Consider the following 18,675-nt stretch of genomic DNA (forward strand, 5'->3'; position numbering starts at 1 on the left):
AAATAAATGCTGCTTTGGCAGAAGGAATCCAACCAGGCCATGGAGCTTATCTTTAAAACACAAATTAAGAGATATTTTTGCTATTATCCTCAAAAGCCCAAGATGGGATGATTCGTTGAAGAACTGAAGGACCATCTTCTGCTCAAACCTTAATTCAGCAGCAGAGCATTCTATGATTAAGAAAACATACTTACCGATCAATCCATATGACAAAAACTTGTTAACGGATGTCAGTGCCAACCCTGTGATAGGTCCAGTTGTATCTTCTGATCTGATCACCTCCAGGAAAGGTCGAAGGAAAACATTTGGTTCTATTTCTGAGAGGTCTGCAAGAAAAAAGGAAATCAAGTTTAATATTAAACCATATATCATCAAATCGAAGACTGCACCTAATGGAAGTACCTATATACTAGAATGAAAATTTGCCTAAATGTACTGTTGGAAATGTACCTTACTCATTCAGTTGCTCTATAATTATACTTTAGGACTGAGTACTCAGTATCAGGCCTTATGTATGTATTCCATGACATTTACCTTATTCTTCCCTTCTGATGAAACTTCCTTTTTTCATAATGTGACATGCACAACACATATAATTTATTTATAGCACTTATCCCATCTTAGAAATATCTCAAAGGGATTCACAGGAAACCAGTGGTTATTATGTAGGCATATACAGCAATCACACTGCACCCAACAAGATGCCACAAACAGCAATGCAATGGACGACCATTTAAACTGTTTTCAATGTTGATCGAGAGTAAGTGCCAGCAGGGACACTGGAAATATGCCTTGTTCTTCAAATTGCATTATTGGATCTTTGATGTCAATCTGAACCACCAGAAGGGGCAGAAAGGGCCTTCATTTAGTGGTTTATTTGAAGGGCAGCACCTTCAGCACTCCCTCAGTACTGCAATTGAATGTGAATTGATTTATACATTCAGGTCAGCAACATCAACAAGTTGTATTCAGGCATCATAAAACAAAGGTCAGCACTGAGTCACATGACATATTAGGGCAGATAATGAAAATTTTGGTCAAAATAATAGGTTTCAAGGAGTGTTGTAAAGGAGAAAAAGAGGTAGAGAATCGCCAAAGTTTAGGGAGGGATTTGCAGAGCTGAGGCCCTCAGTAGCTGTAAGCATATTCTCCAGCGAAGTGATGAAAATCAGGGATGCTGAAGAGGCCATATTAGAGAAGCATAGATATCTCAAAGGTTTTTAGGGCTGGAGGAAGTTACAGATTATAGGTGAGAAAAGGCAATGGAGAGATTTGAAAACAAGGATGCAAATTTTAAAATTTAGGCCTTGCTTAACAACGTCCGGCAGCAAACAGCAGGGTAATTGGTGAACATGACTTGGTGAGAGTTAGGACATGGGTAGCAGTCTTTCAGATGAGTTTAAGTTTATGAAAAATGTAAGGGGCCAGTCAGGGTTACATTAGACGAGTCAAGTGTGGAAGCAGCAAAGCCACAGACAAGAGTTTCAGGAGATGACCTGAGGCAGTGGCCAAGTCTGGCAATGTTATGGAGGTGGAAATAAGAGGTTTAAGTGATAGCACAGATATGTGCTTATAAGCAGATGCAACATCAAGGTTGCAAATAGTCTGGAGAGGAATGGGGTCGATGGTTAGGGAACGGAGAATGTGGCAGGGACCAAAGACAATGACTTCAGTCTTCCCAATATTTAGTTGAAAGAAATTTCTATTCATCCAATTCTGAATGTCAGACAAGCAGTCTGATTATTTTGTAACAATGGAGGAATCGAGAGAGGTGGGGGTGAGGTAGAGCTGGGTGTCGTCAGTGTACTTGCGGAACCTGACGCGTTTTTGGATGATATTGCTGAGGTGCAGAATGTAGATGAACAAATAGGAGCGGTTAAGGATAAATCCTTGGGGAACACCAGAGGTCGTGGGGCAGAAGCAGGAAGAGAAGCCACTACAGGTGATTCTCTGGCTTTGACCGAAAAGATCGGAATGGAACCAGGTGAGTGCTGGAGTGGAGCTTGTAAAAACAACTTTCTGATAAGAATACCACAAGCCAGGAAAGATAGAATTTGATGAACTGTGGGATGTTATTTGTTTCTGACATTTACAATGAAATGCAATTTTTAAAATAAGTTCACTTTTTAACTAATTAAAAAATAGAACATGTAAAGAGAGGCTGATCAAAAAGAATGATTGTTACACAAACTAGAAAAAAAATGAGTATTTCAAGCGCAAGGTAAATAGAGCAATTATTGTGCACCTGTTCAGCAATGCAAGAGCTAACCTTTGCAAAAATAATGCAAAAATCCTTTCACAGCATAAACATGTAAATAGGCATATTTTTCCTGCAACTGTCTGTTTAATGCACAGTACATAAAAAGTTAGCTATAAAAAATCTTCAATTTCATTGAATTCTCGCAATCTTGCAGTGTAAACGAGCTTTATTTTCCCCAGAGGGGTTACTGGCATTTACATTTGGAGATGTCAGCCAGTCATGGGGTTTGAACTTCGCCGCAGTGAACGTCCCTGCCCCAGAAGAGTTTGAGTGAATAACAGATGTGTTCTGGTCCATTAATTTGTGTGGCATTTAAAGCAGTTACATACCATCATCGGTGATTTGCCGTCTAGACCGCACCTGAACAATCTGCCAGTAAACATTGTCACATTCAAACTTAACTCAAAATTAGATGCGATCTTGCTAACATTTTCAAGACCGCAATGCTGGTATCAGAGCTTAGTTAGACCATCTCTTCGTATCTTATTTATGCTACTACAGTATTTACATTATAGTGGGGGTGGTGGAGGGGATTCTAAATTAGCTGGCAAAGTGATGGCCACCAGCATAATGTAGTGAAGCTCGTGTGCTTTACAAAAGAATGATTAGATGCAGGTTCGTGTTCAGAACTTTTCAAATGCCAAGCTACTGAAATCAGCTGTACAACAGAGCAGCAGACAGTTACTTCAAATTGTAAACAAGTTGGAATAAAAGGTGCAGCCACTTTTCTTATTTTCAAATGTTGCAGTGAGACCCAAGCAATGAGAAGGGAAAGAAAACTTGCCCTCAAAAGAAAATGGGTACATCAGCATAATAATAAAATCACAATGAAAATAAAATCATTTTTAAAAATGCAAGAGAAGCGACAGATTAAGTAGCATTAAAAAATGAGAGAGAAAAGTAATGCAGTAGCTATCTAGCAATTCGGCATTGAGGCAAATAAATGCAAGGTTAGAGTAAAAAAAATCATCTCCTGATACATGAAAAAGCAGAGACCTGGTTGAAAAGTTACAGAAATTTCACACCAACACTGGTTGTTCCATTCACCTACTTAAAATGAAAGAGATATAATGTTGTGTTGTGTTACAAATAAATAACTTTCATCCAATAATGTTTTTTTTGATTCAGATGACTGGGGAGCAGTTATATTTCGATGCCAAGGTTAACCATCCAATAAATGCAACACATTTACAGTAAGCAAATGAGCTAGAATGCTTCTTTTCTCCACTATGATTCTCCGGATATGCTCATGAAGGTGTATGCTGTGAGCCATAGCCCTGTGAATGACCGAAAGCTATAAATTTCAACCAATGCAATTCCCTTAGGAATATAAAACATTACATTACAGTAAGACATTTTGACAAACAGAATTCAAGGCCCATTTTTCAGGTGATGGTTAACTATCAAGCTCTTATGAAAGTAATGTGCTGTATGGGAAAATATGGTGTCAAAGTACTAAAAAGACATTCTTACAGTAACCATTTTCCTGCATCAATTCTATTGATTAAGCCTTTCATCATAGGCTTGATTTTGTTACTAAGTACACCATTTTTAAGGTCAACCCATCAGTTTATTACAAACTAACACATGAAAAGCTGATGTGTAGTATCGGGAAGCAAACGTTGATGTATTTTTCAAACGATGCCTGTTGTCAAATTGTAAATTTTGCATTCTGCATACCATCATTGCTGTCGCTGAAGATCCTTTACACGTCCGAGTTATGTACTTCTTAGGTTACAGTAACAAATTCACAGTTATGTGGACAAGTTGGATTTGAACTCCATAAGCTCTTAGAAAAAGTCAGCTTCCCACCACAATAATGAATTCCTTCATTGGTGCAATGAGATATTTCCTACATTTGTAGGTTTGCAAATAATACCAAAGCACAATATTGTCTGATGATCCTATGGCTCAAGACAGTAAAAAAAAATTAGAAATACTCAGCAGGGCAGAGCTGCTGCCTGATCTGCTGAGTATTTCTAGCTTTTTCTGTTTGTGTTTTAGATTTCAATATCTGTAGTATTTTGTCTTTTGTAGTAAAAAAATTTGATTGAACTGGGAATTTTCCCTTTACAGAAGAGAAGCTGAAGGGGAGATTTAATAGAAGTGTTCAAAATGAGGGGTTACAATGGATTAGATTGGGAGAAACTATTTCCACTGCCAGGTGGATTGATAACTAGGAATTTAATAACTAATTAGGCATAGTCCACAAAGGACCATAGGATTGCACTGCATTTAAGAGAAGCAATTAGTTATGTATAGCTTGAGGGGCACCACTCTGCAAGCGTGGGACAAGGCAAAGAGGCAGGCCTCCATGAACTACCACAGCCAGTACAGAGATTGAACCCACTCTGTTGGTGTCATTCTGCATCACATTCTAGTCATCTAGCAAGAGCAGGAGAGCAGAACTAATTGGTTTGCTCTTTGAAAGAGCCATCACAGACATCATGGGCCAAATGACATTCTTACATGATTCTACTCAATGATACATCTCAGGGTGAATTTACATTACAGCACTAGTGTGAAGCAGATACAGCCCGAACCTGGTGTGAAGCAGAATCTCTCCTGAGAAGGACATCTCAATCTGGACTGCATCATAGTCAGTTTAGATCTTAATGTCAGACTTAAGACTACGCAAGTTTAACACTGATGCAAACAAAACTAAAACTGCTTCAAACTGTTAAACTTCCAGCATTAATCAGCCCTACAAGTCTTGCAGAAAAATCTCAGTGAGAACAGGAATCTAAGAGATCCAGCATGTCATTTTGAATAAATAGCATGAAAACACGTTTGCTCTTCTAATTGATAACATTTATTTCAGGCTTTCAACATCAATTTTTTTTTTTAAGGAGAGCAGGATGTTGTCCCAGTGCCCTGTCCAAAATTGGTCACTGGATCACACCACCAAAATTGATGAATTGATCACATTTAATCTCAAGGAATCTCATTGTGCATACTGACCATAATATTGACCAGAGGGCAGTGGATGTTTAGAATTCACGGCCTGGTCTGATGGTGGAGGCAGAAACCCTCAACTCACTTAAAAGGCATCTAAGGATCTACACCTAAAGTGCTGTAACCTGCAAGGCTATGGGCCAGGTGCTGGAAGGCGGCATTAAAATATGCAGCTAGTTTTTCTTTCTTATTTCTTTTACGGCCAGCCCAGGCACAATGGGCTGAATGGCCTCTTTCTGTGCTGAAGTTTTTCTATGGTTTTATGGTTCTATATATGCATATGTTACAATATGGAATACGCTTCAGAAGTAATTTATTGAGCACTTTGTGACAACTCAAAATTAGGAAATATTAGGAAGTATTACAAAGTACATACAGCAGGGAAACAGCCCAAACAGGCATACACTGATGATTATGCTCCACATGAGCCTCCTCCCACCTTACTTCATCTAACCTTAACAAAATATCCTGAAACTCCTTTCTCCATCATCTACTCATCTAGTTTTTCTCAACTACATCCTGTGATAGCGGCTTCTGCATTCTAATCACTCGATGGTAAAGATATTTTTCCTGAATTCCCTTTTGGATTTATTAGTGATTATCTTGTACTTATGACCCCTAGTCTAGTCTCACCTACAAATGGAAATATCTTCTCTAGGTCACCCTATCAAACTCTTTCACAAACTTGAAGATCTCTATCAGGCCACCCCTGAAGTTTTCTCTTTCCTAGAGAAAAAGCCAGAAGCCTGGTCAATCTTACCAGAAATTAATGCTTATATCTTTCAAGTATCATTCCTGTGCTTTTTTTTGCACAAACTCCTTTTCATTCTCCCTTCCTTTACCAGTTTCAAATCTCCTGTGGTGTTGCTCACAGACAGTCTGGTATTTGGAGCACAGTTGCGATGTTCAGCTGCTAAGATGAGCTACATTGAACCTGGTCTGTCCCTTCAGGGCCACTGCTCAAGTCTTCACTGTTTAAGTGGTCTAAATAGGCAATCCAGGTTATTGTAGCTACTTATAAACTCCTAAAGTCAATTGGAAAACAGTTGTAGTTGCTCATAAACTGGAACGAACAGAGGAGTGATAAGTATGCGAACCACAGACTTCACATTTAGGAATACTATTGCAAAAATATGCAAAACACATTCTTTTGTATGCCAAAAACAGATGATTTCTATTTTCATGGTTCTGACCTAGATGACTGTCTTTCAATGATCCTGTAATGTCCTTGTCTTCTTGGCCAGTCCCTCAGGATCGAGAATGACATGCTTCCACTCCGGTTTGATGGACTCTGAAATGGCTGATAAGTCCAAAGTGCAATCTGCACATTCTGCCATATGCGGGCAGATGGTGCTTGAAGGGTCAGGCAGATGAAGCATTTGGAGCTTTGTGTGCTCTCTCTGATGGCATGACTTTGTCTCTGCATGCTCCCAACAAAGTCTCTCAATGTCCTCGGTGCCTTTCCGAATAAACCTTCTCCATTTTGGTCAGGCATGGGCCCTGGACTCCCACCAATTGGTGGGGATGTTTGATCTCTTCAGGGGTGTTTTGAGGACATCCCAGAAGGCATTTTCTCTTTATGTCCTGCACTGAGGCTGAAGCAAGCTTCATCTGCTAAAAGATTGTACAAACATGTAGAATGTAATAAGTGTCGCTGTAGGTCAGTTGCTGCCAAGAATTCAAACTAAAAATTGGTGCAAAATTCCAAAATGAACTCTGACCTTGGTCAGTTCTCATGGGACAGGGTGTACTGGTTTGAAAGCAAATGCACCAAGAATTTAAAAACACAATGTGAATTCAAGCAACTCGAAGCCAAGCAGAATATACCCTCCTTTCGACAAAGTTAAGGAAAAGTTTCCTGCATCCAAACTGTACAAATGCAGGGGAAGATCTGAGATGCTTGTCAATTAACAGAATATAGACTTTTCTGGCTTGGGAAACAACAGGAATGTGCCACCAACAGACAGAGTGCTAGTGGGGAGAAAAGTGAAGGAAAACACTACTTAAGACAAATCTTCTTAAAGTGAAAACACTCATGATTTCCTTTCCTCCATTCCCTCCACCGCCACACCCCCCCACCCCACCAACACACCACCAACCCCGCCCCCCCCCCCCCCCCCCCCCCCCCCCACCATCCCCCACTCCTTCACCAAGTACTATGTCCACAATATTCAACACCCATATCAATATTACATTAGAAAAGAGATACATTTTACATTTCTCTTATCTCCTCACAAGTAAAAAGTAAAACACTATCTGAAGTCTGGTACATTTGCTTGTGTCCAGTGCTGGCATTTTGTTGCTCATTTTAAATCTATAGCAAAGATTTATGTTGGCATTAAATATCAATTAAAGTGGGATTTCTCATCACTTTATTATATGAATGAGTTGATAAATCCTTCATTTTACTTTCACCAAGCAACATAAAGCAGGCCCTATTTAATTTGGTGAAAAACATCTTGGGGCTATCAGCTGCTGTAACAACACCCATTTAATGAAAACAGAAAACCTGCACAGAAAATAGAAAACAGGTAAGAACAACATTCAAGAATTTTGAAAGTCACGAATCACCAAATGACCTGATCCTACTTCATTCAGATGGACCGCGACAGCAGTTTGTAAGAAACGAATCCATTAAAAGCCATACATAGCTTAATCATGTTGAGATGCAATAAAAGACTTCAAAGCCAAATCTGATCTCCTGTGCCAAACTAGTTAAAACCTGAACACATAACACATTTTCATCAACAGTATGGATACTCAATTTTTCTGCTGCAGATCTGTTGGCCTTTACCACCTTATTATGACACTATTATTTTGGCCTTTTTCAACAGATGTCAACATACATAGGGCCAACAGTAACCTGCAGTACAAGACACGCATGTACGCAAGACATTAAAAGGCCCTAAAGTTTGAACAAGAGAGCGGCATTTATTGGAAATTTGAAGTTAAAGTTTAAACGTAAGCACACACACTGAAAATCTTGTTCGAAATCCTCAGGGTAAATTATTTGGGATTTTTTTTTAAGATTACATCTGATTATTACTTGCACTACAAAAGGTGTCAGGAAGTACTGTAGCTGGTGTTCTCATCAGCCTTTTTCCATGAAGCTGTTAACCAGAGAGCTCAAATTCCCAGCACATTGCTGTCTGATTGTATATATTTCCAAGTGGCCAACACTTTAACAAATTGACGTTGGACAACATCCAAAGTATACTGCATTTTTTTTTAAAAAAGCAGAAACCAAGAGATTTTGGAGATAGGGCCTGCTGTTAAGGCAGCTGTGAAAAACTGTTGCGAAATATATAGTTTTAAAAATTCTGCTTTCTGCATGCAATTTTTTGATGGATTCATGAACTTTGAAGCGTAACATCATCAGTCAATTGGCAAAAATCTAACGGAATTATTAACAGAGGACACCAAAAATGCTAATTTACGTAAGGCAAATGAACTGCAAGTGCTTGAACTGAACAAGATCTTCATTTAAGACTAAAAATCACTTGGGGAAGAGAAATTTTGTTAAGAAGAGGCTTATATAATCAAGAATTTGTTATTAAGCAAGGATACCATAGTGACCAGCAATTCAAGGGATTAACAGGGCAGCATGTATCAGCATATTAAATAATTCATTCTCTTGTCAATATTCTCCCATCACCTCCTTGCTAGAGGGCAACTGTTGCTGGCCAAATTTTCCTTTACCTAATGCATGGTGCTGATGCCAACTGTCAAACTCTTACCGGGATAAGTGAACTCAGCCTAGACAAGGAATTAAACGCAAAACTTTCCTGGCCTAGCTGACTCAACCAACTTGCTGGATAAATGTTCTGCTCACTTCAACTTCAAAACCATTTTGGTTGTCTGGCCTGACAGAAAGCCACCCATTCCCATTCCAACATTTCACCTGCATCAATGGGCAAATTTCAACAGTTAAGGAGGATCTTGCAGGGAGGAACATGGAAAACAATGAGAAAATGCAATTAATCATTTATAACATTACAACAAAGACTACCTTGCTTAAAGTTCTTCATTGGCTGTAAATTGGATGTCCAGAGTTCATGGAAAGCATTATGTGAATGCAAGTATTTTTCTTAAATGGACTACATACAATTCATGCCATGAGGGGCTGCACCCAATTTAGTTTCTTAAGGGAAGACTGTTTATTGAAAACTTCTAACATTACATCCAAATTTACTGCAATGACAAAGCAAACAACTAATTTTTAGTTACATTGGAAGACAGCTTTGACATACTGAATAATTTGAAATTTGCAAAGAACAGCTCAAAGCACGATACGACATATACCTTATTTTTGTGTGGTTACTTGTTCAGAAGTGAGTGCCAACACAGTATTAATGGCAGCACATCAATATCCATCATTAAATAGACTAGGTTTGCAGGATTAAATTAGCAATATTTATCAGCCATCTACAAAACAGCTTTTAGATGTATTTAAATCAATTGCATTCATAAAGTTGACACCGATTATAGTTTTGCTGTATCATTGAAATTAAATATTTGCAATAGTTGAAGCCATGGTGAAAATGTCATCTATATAGTATCAATGAAAATTCTAACCACTGGCTGTTCAATTATACCTTGGCAAAACATTTCTAAATTCCAACTATCTCAACAAAATGCAGCAAAGGCCTTTTAAATACAATAATCAGATTTTGTGGTCAGCTATGAAGAAACAACATTGTTGTTCACCTCGCTGATAGCTGCCCGCAACGTTTTCTTGGGCTTTAGAGCATAGGCTTGCTCTAATTCAGTGTCTGATCCAGCATGGTGACCTCTGTTATGATCCTGAACCAGGCCCCCAAGTTTTTGATAAGATCAGGCTAGGGACCAATAACATTTTGCTTAAAGTAGACAAAGTTTGAGATTCAAGACACTTGCTAAGAGAACAAAGCCACAAGATTCCACAGGTTTCGAACAAAAATAAACTTAGTTACACAAGGTCAGAACGATCAAAAAATTTACAATATCTTATACTCCAACACCCAGGGTTAATGTGAGGTACATGTGAATTAACAGTGTCACAACTCACTGGGGATAGTGCACTGCAACATCAAGTCCACTGCACCCCGAGCCACGATAAGTGTGAAAAAGTTTGATCAACCCACCTAATTGTTTAATTTTTTTTATTCATTCACAGGATATGGGCTTCGCTGGCTAGGCCAGCATTTATTGCTCATCCCTTGCTGCCCTTGAGAAGATGGTGGTGAGCTGCCTTCTTGAACAGCTGCAGTCCATGTGGTGTCGGTACACCCACAGTGCTGGTAGGGAGGGAGTCCTAAGATTTTGACCCAGCGACAGCAAAGGAACAGCAACAGATTTCCAAGTCAGGATGGTGAGAGATTTGGAGGGGAACTTCCAGGTGGTGGTGTTCCCATCTATCTGCTGCCCTTGTCCTTCTAGATGGTAGTGGTCGTGGGTTCTGAAGGAGTTGTCGAAAGAGCCTTGGTAAATTCCTGCAGTGCATCTTGTAGATGGTACACACTGCTGCCACTGTGCGTCAGTGGTGGAGGGAGTGAACGTTTGTGGATGTGGTGCCAATCAAGTGGGCTGGTTTGTCCTGGACAGTGTCATGTTTCTTGAGTGGTGTGGGAGCTGCACTCATCCAGGCAAGTGGGGAGTATTAAATCACACTCCTGATTTGTGCCTTGTAGATAGTGGACAAGCTTTGGGGAATCAGGAGGCGAGTTGCTCGTCATAGGATTCCTAGCCTCTGACCTGCTCTTGTAGCTGAAGTATTTATATGGCTGGTCCAGTTCAGTTTCTGGTCAATGGTAACCCCAGGATGTTGATAGTGGGGGATTCAGTGATGGTAATGCCATTGAACCTCAAGGGGCGATGGCCAGATTCTCTCTTGTTGGAGATGGTCGTTGCCTGACACGTGTGTGATGTGAATGTTACTTGCCACTTGTCAGCCCAAGCCTGGATATTGTCCAGGCCTTGCTGCATTTGGACATGGACTGCTTCAGTATCTGAGAAGTCAGGAATGATGCTGAACATTGTGCAATCATCAGCGAACATCCCCACTTCTGACCTTATGATGGAAGGAAGGTCACTGATGAAGCAGCTGAAGATGGTTGGGCCGGGGACACTATCCTGGGGAACACCTACAGTGATGTCCTGGAACTGAGATGACAGACCTCCAACAACCACAAACATCTTCTTTTCTACTAGGTATGACTCCAACTAGCAGAGAATTTTCCCCGATTCCCATTGACTCCAGTTTTGCTAGAGCTCCTTGATGCCACACTGGGTCAAATGTAGCCTTGATGTCAAGGGCAGTCACTCACCTCACCTCAGGAGTTCAGCTCTTGTATCCATGTTTGAACCAAGGCTGTAATGAGGTCAGGAGCTGAGTGGCCCTGGCAGAACCTAAACTGGGCATCAGTGAGCAGATTAATGCTAAGCAAGTGCCACTTGATAGCACTGTTGATGACCCCTTCCATTACTTTACTGATAATCAAGAGTAAACTGATGGGACAGTAACTGGCTGGGTTGGATTTGTCCTGCTTTTTGTGTACAGAGCATACCTGGGCAATTTTCCACATAGCCGGGTTGATGCCAGTGTTGTAGCTGTATTGGGACAGCTTGGCTAGGGGCATGGCAAGCTCTGGAGCACAAGTCTTCAGTACTATTGCTGGAATATTGTCAAGGCCCATAGCCTTTGCAGTATCCAGTGCCTTCAGCTGTGTCGTGAATATCACATGGAGTGATTCGAATTGGCTGAAGACTGGCATCTGTGATGCTGGGGACCTCTGGAGGAGGCCGAGATGGGTCATCCACTCGGCACTTCTGGCTGAAGAAAGTAGCAAATACTTCAGCCTTACCTTGTGCACTGATGTGCTGGGCTCCTCCATCATTGAGGATAGGGATATTTGTGGAGCCTCCTCCTCCAGTGAGTTGTTTAATTGTCCACCACCATTCGTGCCTGGATGTGGCAGGGCTGTAGAGTTTGGATCTGATCCATTGGTTGTGGTATCGCTTAGCCCTGTCTATCACTTGCTGCTTATGCTGTCTGGCACGCAAGTAGTCCTGTGTTATAGCTTCACCAGATTGACACCTCATTTTTAGGTATGCCTGGTGCTGCTTCTGGCATGCTCTGCTGCACTCTTCATTGAACCAGGGTTGATCCCCTGGCTTGATGGTAATGGCAGAGTGGGGGATATGTCAGGCCATGAGGTTACAGATTATGTTCGAGTATAATTCTGCTGCTGCTGATGGCCCACAGCGCCTCATGTCTCAAGTTGTTAGGTCCGTTTGGAATCTATCCCATTTAACACGGTGGTAGTGCCACACAAGGCGATGGAGGGTATTCTCAATTTGAAGGCGGGACTTTGTCTCCACAACAACTGTGCGGTGATCACTCCTACTGATGCTGTCATGGACAGATGCATCTGCGGCAGGTAGGCTGGCGATGATGAGGTCAAGTACGTTTTTCCCTCTTGAAAAACATGGATTTTAAGGGTGGGTAAAACAGTTCACCACCTGCCGCAGCCCCAGTCTAGCAGCTATGTCATTTAGGGCTCAGCCAGCTCAGTCTGTAGTGGTGCTACCGAGGCACTGTGATGGAACTTGAAGACCCCCACCAGAGTACATTCTGCGCCCTTGCCAGCTTCAATACCTCAGTGCCTCCTCCAAGTGGTGTTCAACATGGAGGAGCACGGATTCATCAGCTGATAGGGGGCAGGACATGGTAATCAGCAGGAGGTTTCCTTGCCCATGTTTGACCTGATGCCATGAGACTTCATGGGGTCCGGAGTCGACGTTGAGGATTCCTAGGGCAATTCCCTCCCGACTGTATACCACCGTGCCGCCACCTCTGCTGGGTCTGTCCTGCCACTGAGACAGGACATACCCAGGGATGGTGAAGGTGGCATCTGGGACATTATCTGTAAGATATGATTCCATGAGGATGACTGTGTCAGGCTGTTGGTTGGTGAGTCTGTGAAGGAGCTCTCCAAATTTTGGCACTAGCCCCCAGATGTTAGTAACTGTCGTTTCCGGTGCCGGGTGCTCTGTCCAGTTTCATTCCTTTTTTTTGTGACTTTGTAGCATTTTGATACAACTGAGTGGCTTCCTAGGCCATTTCAGAGGGCATTTAAGAGTCAATCACTTTGCTGTTGGTCTGGAATCACATGTAGGCCAGACCAGGTGAGGAAGATAAATTTCCTTAAAGGACATTTGTGAACCAGATGGGTTTTTACAACAATTGACAATGGTTTTGTGATCATCATTAGACTTTTAATTCCAGATTTTTACTGAATTCAAATTCCAACATCTGCCGTGGCGGAATTGGAACCCGGGTCGCCAGAGCATTTACCGTGGGTCTCCGGATTACTGGTCCAGCGACAATACCACTAAGCTATCACCTCCCCCTGGGGAGAATAGCAGAATACAAGCACCAGGTTTGTAAACCTAAGTAAATAACTGTTTATTGAACAAATTGTCTTTAATCAGTGGCAAAAGAAAGAAATATAAACTGTTAATTTCTAACTCTATAACCTAAACTCTATCCCTTCTTAAATCCCTAGACTCACACTTACAAGACTCACAAGACACGCAAAAACATGGATTTCAAGGGTGGGATGAAACAGTTCAATGGCACCAATTCCGGAGTACAGGCTTCGATGGGTAGATTTTGATCGATGCCTTCCAAATTCCTTTCAGTTTTTATTAATGACAAGAGGCGGTCTTCCAGCACTGTCAGTCTTTAGTTCACTGGTTGAGCACTTGCCTTTCAATGTCTCTAACAATGATTTTCCCTTTTGCCGCTTGACGGGGGTTATCAGAGAGAGAGAGCAGGTGATAGAGATATGAGGAGAAAAAGCCAGCTAGTTATTATTGTAGAATTACTGGAATCTTACACACACAGGAGCCAGAGGTTTTAGGTCTTTTTCCTTTCAGGCTAGGAGCTATTCTGCTGGATTTCACCAAGTTCCATTCTCCCCTGCTACATCAAGCTATAAATGGCTCCCAGCTTAGGGTTCTGAGCCCTAATCCTTTGCAGCATTGAGCCAATGACCTTTCGCCACCTTCTCAGCCCGAACTGCACAGAGCTATCTAACGGTTCATGGGACTTCTCCTGAGCCCCAACTACACAAAGCCAACTAACAGCAACACTTTTGGTGCCTGGAGCCTGTTAGGTGCAGCACCTTTTCAGCATGGCCTTGTTCCCCTGCTGCAGAACACTCACTCCTCACCCCCAGCAAACATACAGATAAATTGAAACCAACCCAAGAACTTTCTTAAGCTCCACCCATCTCCATGACTACATAGCCTTCCAGGGCTCACTGAATACTTAGAAATGATTTGTAGCTCTAACTCCCAAAACAAAACAACACTCTGGCTGCATTTATTTGCAAGTAGTGTAGACACTGTGCCTCCAATTCTCCAGCTGAGTAAGCCCACCTGCTGTTTTATGATCTTACCTTTCTAGCTGTTAACCTCTTGTCAACATGGCCCCCAACCTTTTTTGTGTAATAGTCCTCAAGCTGCTTTAGTTGCATTTATCCCATTTTCGACAGTTAAACTTTAATCATCCCAGCACTAAAAATTACCTCTAAAATATTACTATGAACCATGAACTAGGTATTTATAACACCTGTACAGGGGATCTGTGGCATGTGACAGCAGGTCAAGGAACAGTGAGGCTCTCCAACCAATCAGATTGAAGAATCCTCACTGAGCCATGCAGAGTCTAAACAAGAAAGAATAAAGCAGGAGGTATAAATTAGATTTAAATCACATACACAAAGTGGAAATTGACTGGGAAAGATAGATGGGATTAGGACAGATAAAAGAAACAGAAATAGAAAAAATTGTTTTTAAAATATCCAATGTTAATTAACTTCTGAAGGTATAAGACTCCACACTTATAGAACTGCATTTTCAGGATCAGTGGGGTTTATTTTAAGCAGTTCTCGCTTATGCTGTTAAAATACTAGCTCCTGAATGCACCTGCCTTAACATTTTCTGGCATATACAGTGGGGATTTACTGGCAAGTACCCCAAAGTTCATGCCATGGCATTGATTTTAGTGTTGAGTCTATCGGCAGGACCTTGCAGCACACCCTGAGGAGGAGGGAGATATCTCTGGCCGCACTTTTGGATTTCCACATTGAACTGAGCACGTGCAGACTGCAGGGGCAGTCATGTTTTCTCCATTATAAAAGTAAGCACCAATAGCCTCATCACTGTTATCAGCACAAAATCTAGATCCAGATATCCACGTACAGTTCGGAGTACAAGTTTCAAAGATTCTATTGAGCTTATATATACGGGTGGAGGTAATGAATGGAGGAGAGCTGTCAATGATAGATAATTAAGAGCCCATGAAATATCATCACCTTTTAAATATGAAAACACAGAAAAAGAAACCCGTTACTCTATGTGTCTGTGAGATATGAAATGACTTCTGCTATATTGATCCACTGCCCAGGGGCACTTTCAGCAGGCTGCCTGTAACAACCTCCCAATCTTCTTCAATATTGGCAGAATAAGGCACTATGCTTAAAATCAATTTTCAATACCACAGCAAAAAAGAGGGATTCAGCAAGACAAAAGAAACTAACAATGAGAAACACCTTTCAAATTCTTAAGGTCAAGCAAACTGACCTGTGTACAACATTTCTAATGCTATAACGGTCTGCAATGAAGCAACTGCTTAAGTGCATTTCAAGAGTGGTATGGATTGCCCTCAAAACTTGCTACTGTCATTTTGGAGAATTTTATGTACTTCATTGAAGGAACCAGGCATATATAATACATCTGATCAAACTCAATTTAAACAAACCAAAGCCAAAACATTTTTCTACCGGTTTAACTCTGAATATCATCCAATATTTTGTATTCTTTTAAGCTGACAGAGGTGCTATTAAGTGTTTCCCTTGAATAAAAGGGAATCGAAAATTAACGCAATTCATCTTTCCCTTATATATTTTAATAGGGCAGATTATATAAAATACAATGACAATGGGTTCACTTACAACTATAGCATCAGTGTGAAGTAGTTCCACTTTATACCAAAGTATAAAAGTAGTATAAGTTTGGAATGAGAGATGCCATGCAACAAGAACAAGGTGACACTCTGTGGAGAAAGGGATCTTGCTCTTCCTTGCCTCATTTTTAGTTTGTGCCCTGGCTGTACTGGCACTCTAACTAGATCACCATCACTGTTTTGCACTGATGCTCCAATTATAGGGTAGATGCACCATTGGTCATATATTACACGTAATGTTGAAAACCTTATTTATCTTTTTTGACAAACATTTACCTTTTGGACTTGATGGAAATTGCTAAAGATACAAAAGGGAATGAATGTAAAACACAATTTACCAAGAAAATTAAAAATTCTGTAATTCAATAAATTCCTTCAAACAATAACATAACTTAATATAGCATCTTTAACATAATAAAACATCCTAAGGCACTTCATAGGAGCAATTAAAACAAAGCATGATACTGAGCCCCATCAGGAGATATTACGTCAGATGACCAAAAGCTTGGGCAAAGGGTTAGGTTATAAGGAATGTCTTAAAAGGAGGAAAGTGAGGTAGAGGGGTGGAAAGGTGTAGAGAGGATATTCGGGAGTTTGGGGCCCAGGCAACTGAAGACACAGTCGCAAATGGTGGAGCAATTATAATCAGGGAGGCCAGGGACGCTCAAGAGGCCAGGATTAGAAGAGTGCAGAAATCTTGGAGGGTTGAAGGAGATTACAGATAAAGGGAGGGTGAAGACCATAGAGGGATTTGAAAAAAAGGATAAGAATTTTAAAATCAAAACATTGCTTGACCGGGAGCCAATGTAGGTCAGCGAGCACAGGGGTGATAGGGAAGTGAGTTAAGACACACGCACAGAGTTTTTGATGACCTCAGTTTACACAGGGTAGAACAAGGGAGGCCAGGCAGGAGTGCATTGGAATAATTGAGTCTAGAGGTCACGAACGCATGAATGAGGGTTTCAGCAGCAGATAAACTGAGACGGGTCAAAATCATGGAGGTGAAAATAGACGTTCTTACTGAGGGCCCGAATTTGGGGTTGGAGGCTCATCCCAGGATCAAATGTGACACTAAAGTTGTGAACAGACTCAGAATTTCAGACTTCATCTCAGACTTTTGTCACAAAGAGGGATGTAGTTGATAGTTTGGAATGAAATTTGGAATGGGGACCAAAAAAACCAATGGCTTCAGTCTTCCCACTATTTAATTGGTGAAAATTTCTACTCATCCAGTACTGGATGTCAGCTAAGCAGTCTGATAATTTAGGAACAGTTGAAGAATTGAGAGGGGTGGTCATGGAGATAGAGCTGGGTGTTGTCAGCCTACATGTGAAAACTAACACTGTGCCTTCAGATGATGTCGTCACTGGGCAGCATGCAGATGAGAGATAGGATAGGGCCAAGGATAAATCCTTGGGAAATACCAGCAGTAATGGTGTGGGAGCTGGATAAGAAGCGCAAGTGATTCTCTGGCTGCAATTAGATAGATAAGACTACCAGGTGAGAGCAGTCCCACCCAACTGGATGGCATTGCGGAAGCACTGGAGAAGGAGAAGGAGGAGGATATGATCAGCCATGTCAAAGGCTGCTGACTGGTCAACAAGAACATGGAGAGAAAGTTTACCTTCATCACTGTTACATAGGATATCATCATGACTTTGATAAGAGCCATTGAGGTACTGTGGCCAGGGTGGAAAACTGATTGGAGGGATTCAAACATGGAGTTCCAGGTGCTCTGAAGAAGAATCATACAGACTCGAAATGTTAACTCTGTCTTTATCTCCACAGATGCTGTCAGGCCTGCTGAGTTTTTCCGGCATTTTTTGTTTTTGTTTCAGATTTCCAGCATCTGCAGTATTTTGCCGTTATATTGTGGAGTTCCAGGTGGTTACTTGGGAGGTGACAACATATTCAGGGGCTTTCAGGAGGAAAGGGAGGTTGGAGGTGGGACTGTAGTTCGTAAGGATGAAGGAGTTAAAGGTTTTTTTAAAAAGGAGAGAGGTAATGACAGCAAAATTCAAGGACAGGGGACTACATCTGAAGAGAGAACACCATTTACAACATCAACTGACATGGGAACAGCGGGGGAAGGGAAGTTGGGTGATCAGCAGCTTAAATATTCAGTGCAGTATAATTTTCTTCAGTACTGTTTAAAAAGTTCTAATCAAGTACTTCCAATAAGCACTTGTCTGTTGAATCGCCCTCCCCCTCCAATTTTGTAGGCGATGTAGTAAACCAGACAACAGGAATCATGTACAAATATAAACAATGTACTGGTATTTTGATAATTTATTTTTAAAAAATAATTTCACACATTCCAATGAACTAATGTGAAGCAACTGTACACATGCTAAGCCATACCTTACTATGTGAACCACGGAGTGCAAATTCAGAAAATTAAAACAACTTTACAGCCTGACCAATGAAATGGCCATAATAAAGATAGCTA

At 41.1% G+C, this 18,675-nt stretch overlaps 1 protein-coding gene across 5 annotated transcripts in view; it reads right to left on the minus strand.

Moving 5' to 3' along the window:
• The window catches only part of gbf1 (golgi brefeldin A resistant guanine nucleotide exchange factor 1), a 200,391-nt gene that overhangs the window by 113,191 nt on the left and 68,525 nt on the right, over positions 1-18,675 (minus strand). For all 5 annotated transcript variants that reach the window (XM_078530924.1, XM_078530928.1, XM_078530927.1 and 2 more), the window contains exon 4: positions 195-326. In XM_078530924.1, coding sequence (XP_078387050.1) covers positions 195-326 — 132 coding nt within the window. The remainder of the gene's footprint in view (positions 1-194; positions 327-18,675) is intronic.

This window comes from Cetorhinus maximus, chromosome 27, assembly GCF_964194155.1.
Source record: "Cetorhinus maximus chromosome 27, sCetMax3.hap1.1, whole genome shotgun sequence".
Taxonomy (NCBI): domain Eukaryota; kingdom Metazoa; phylum Chordata; class Chondrichthyes; order Lamniformes; family Cetorhinidae; genus Cetorhinus; species Cetorhinus maximus.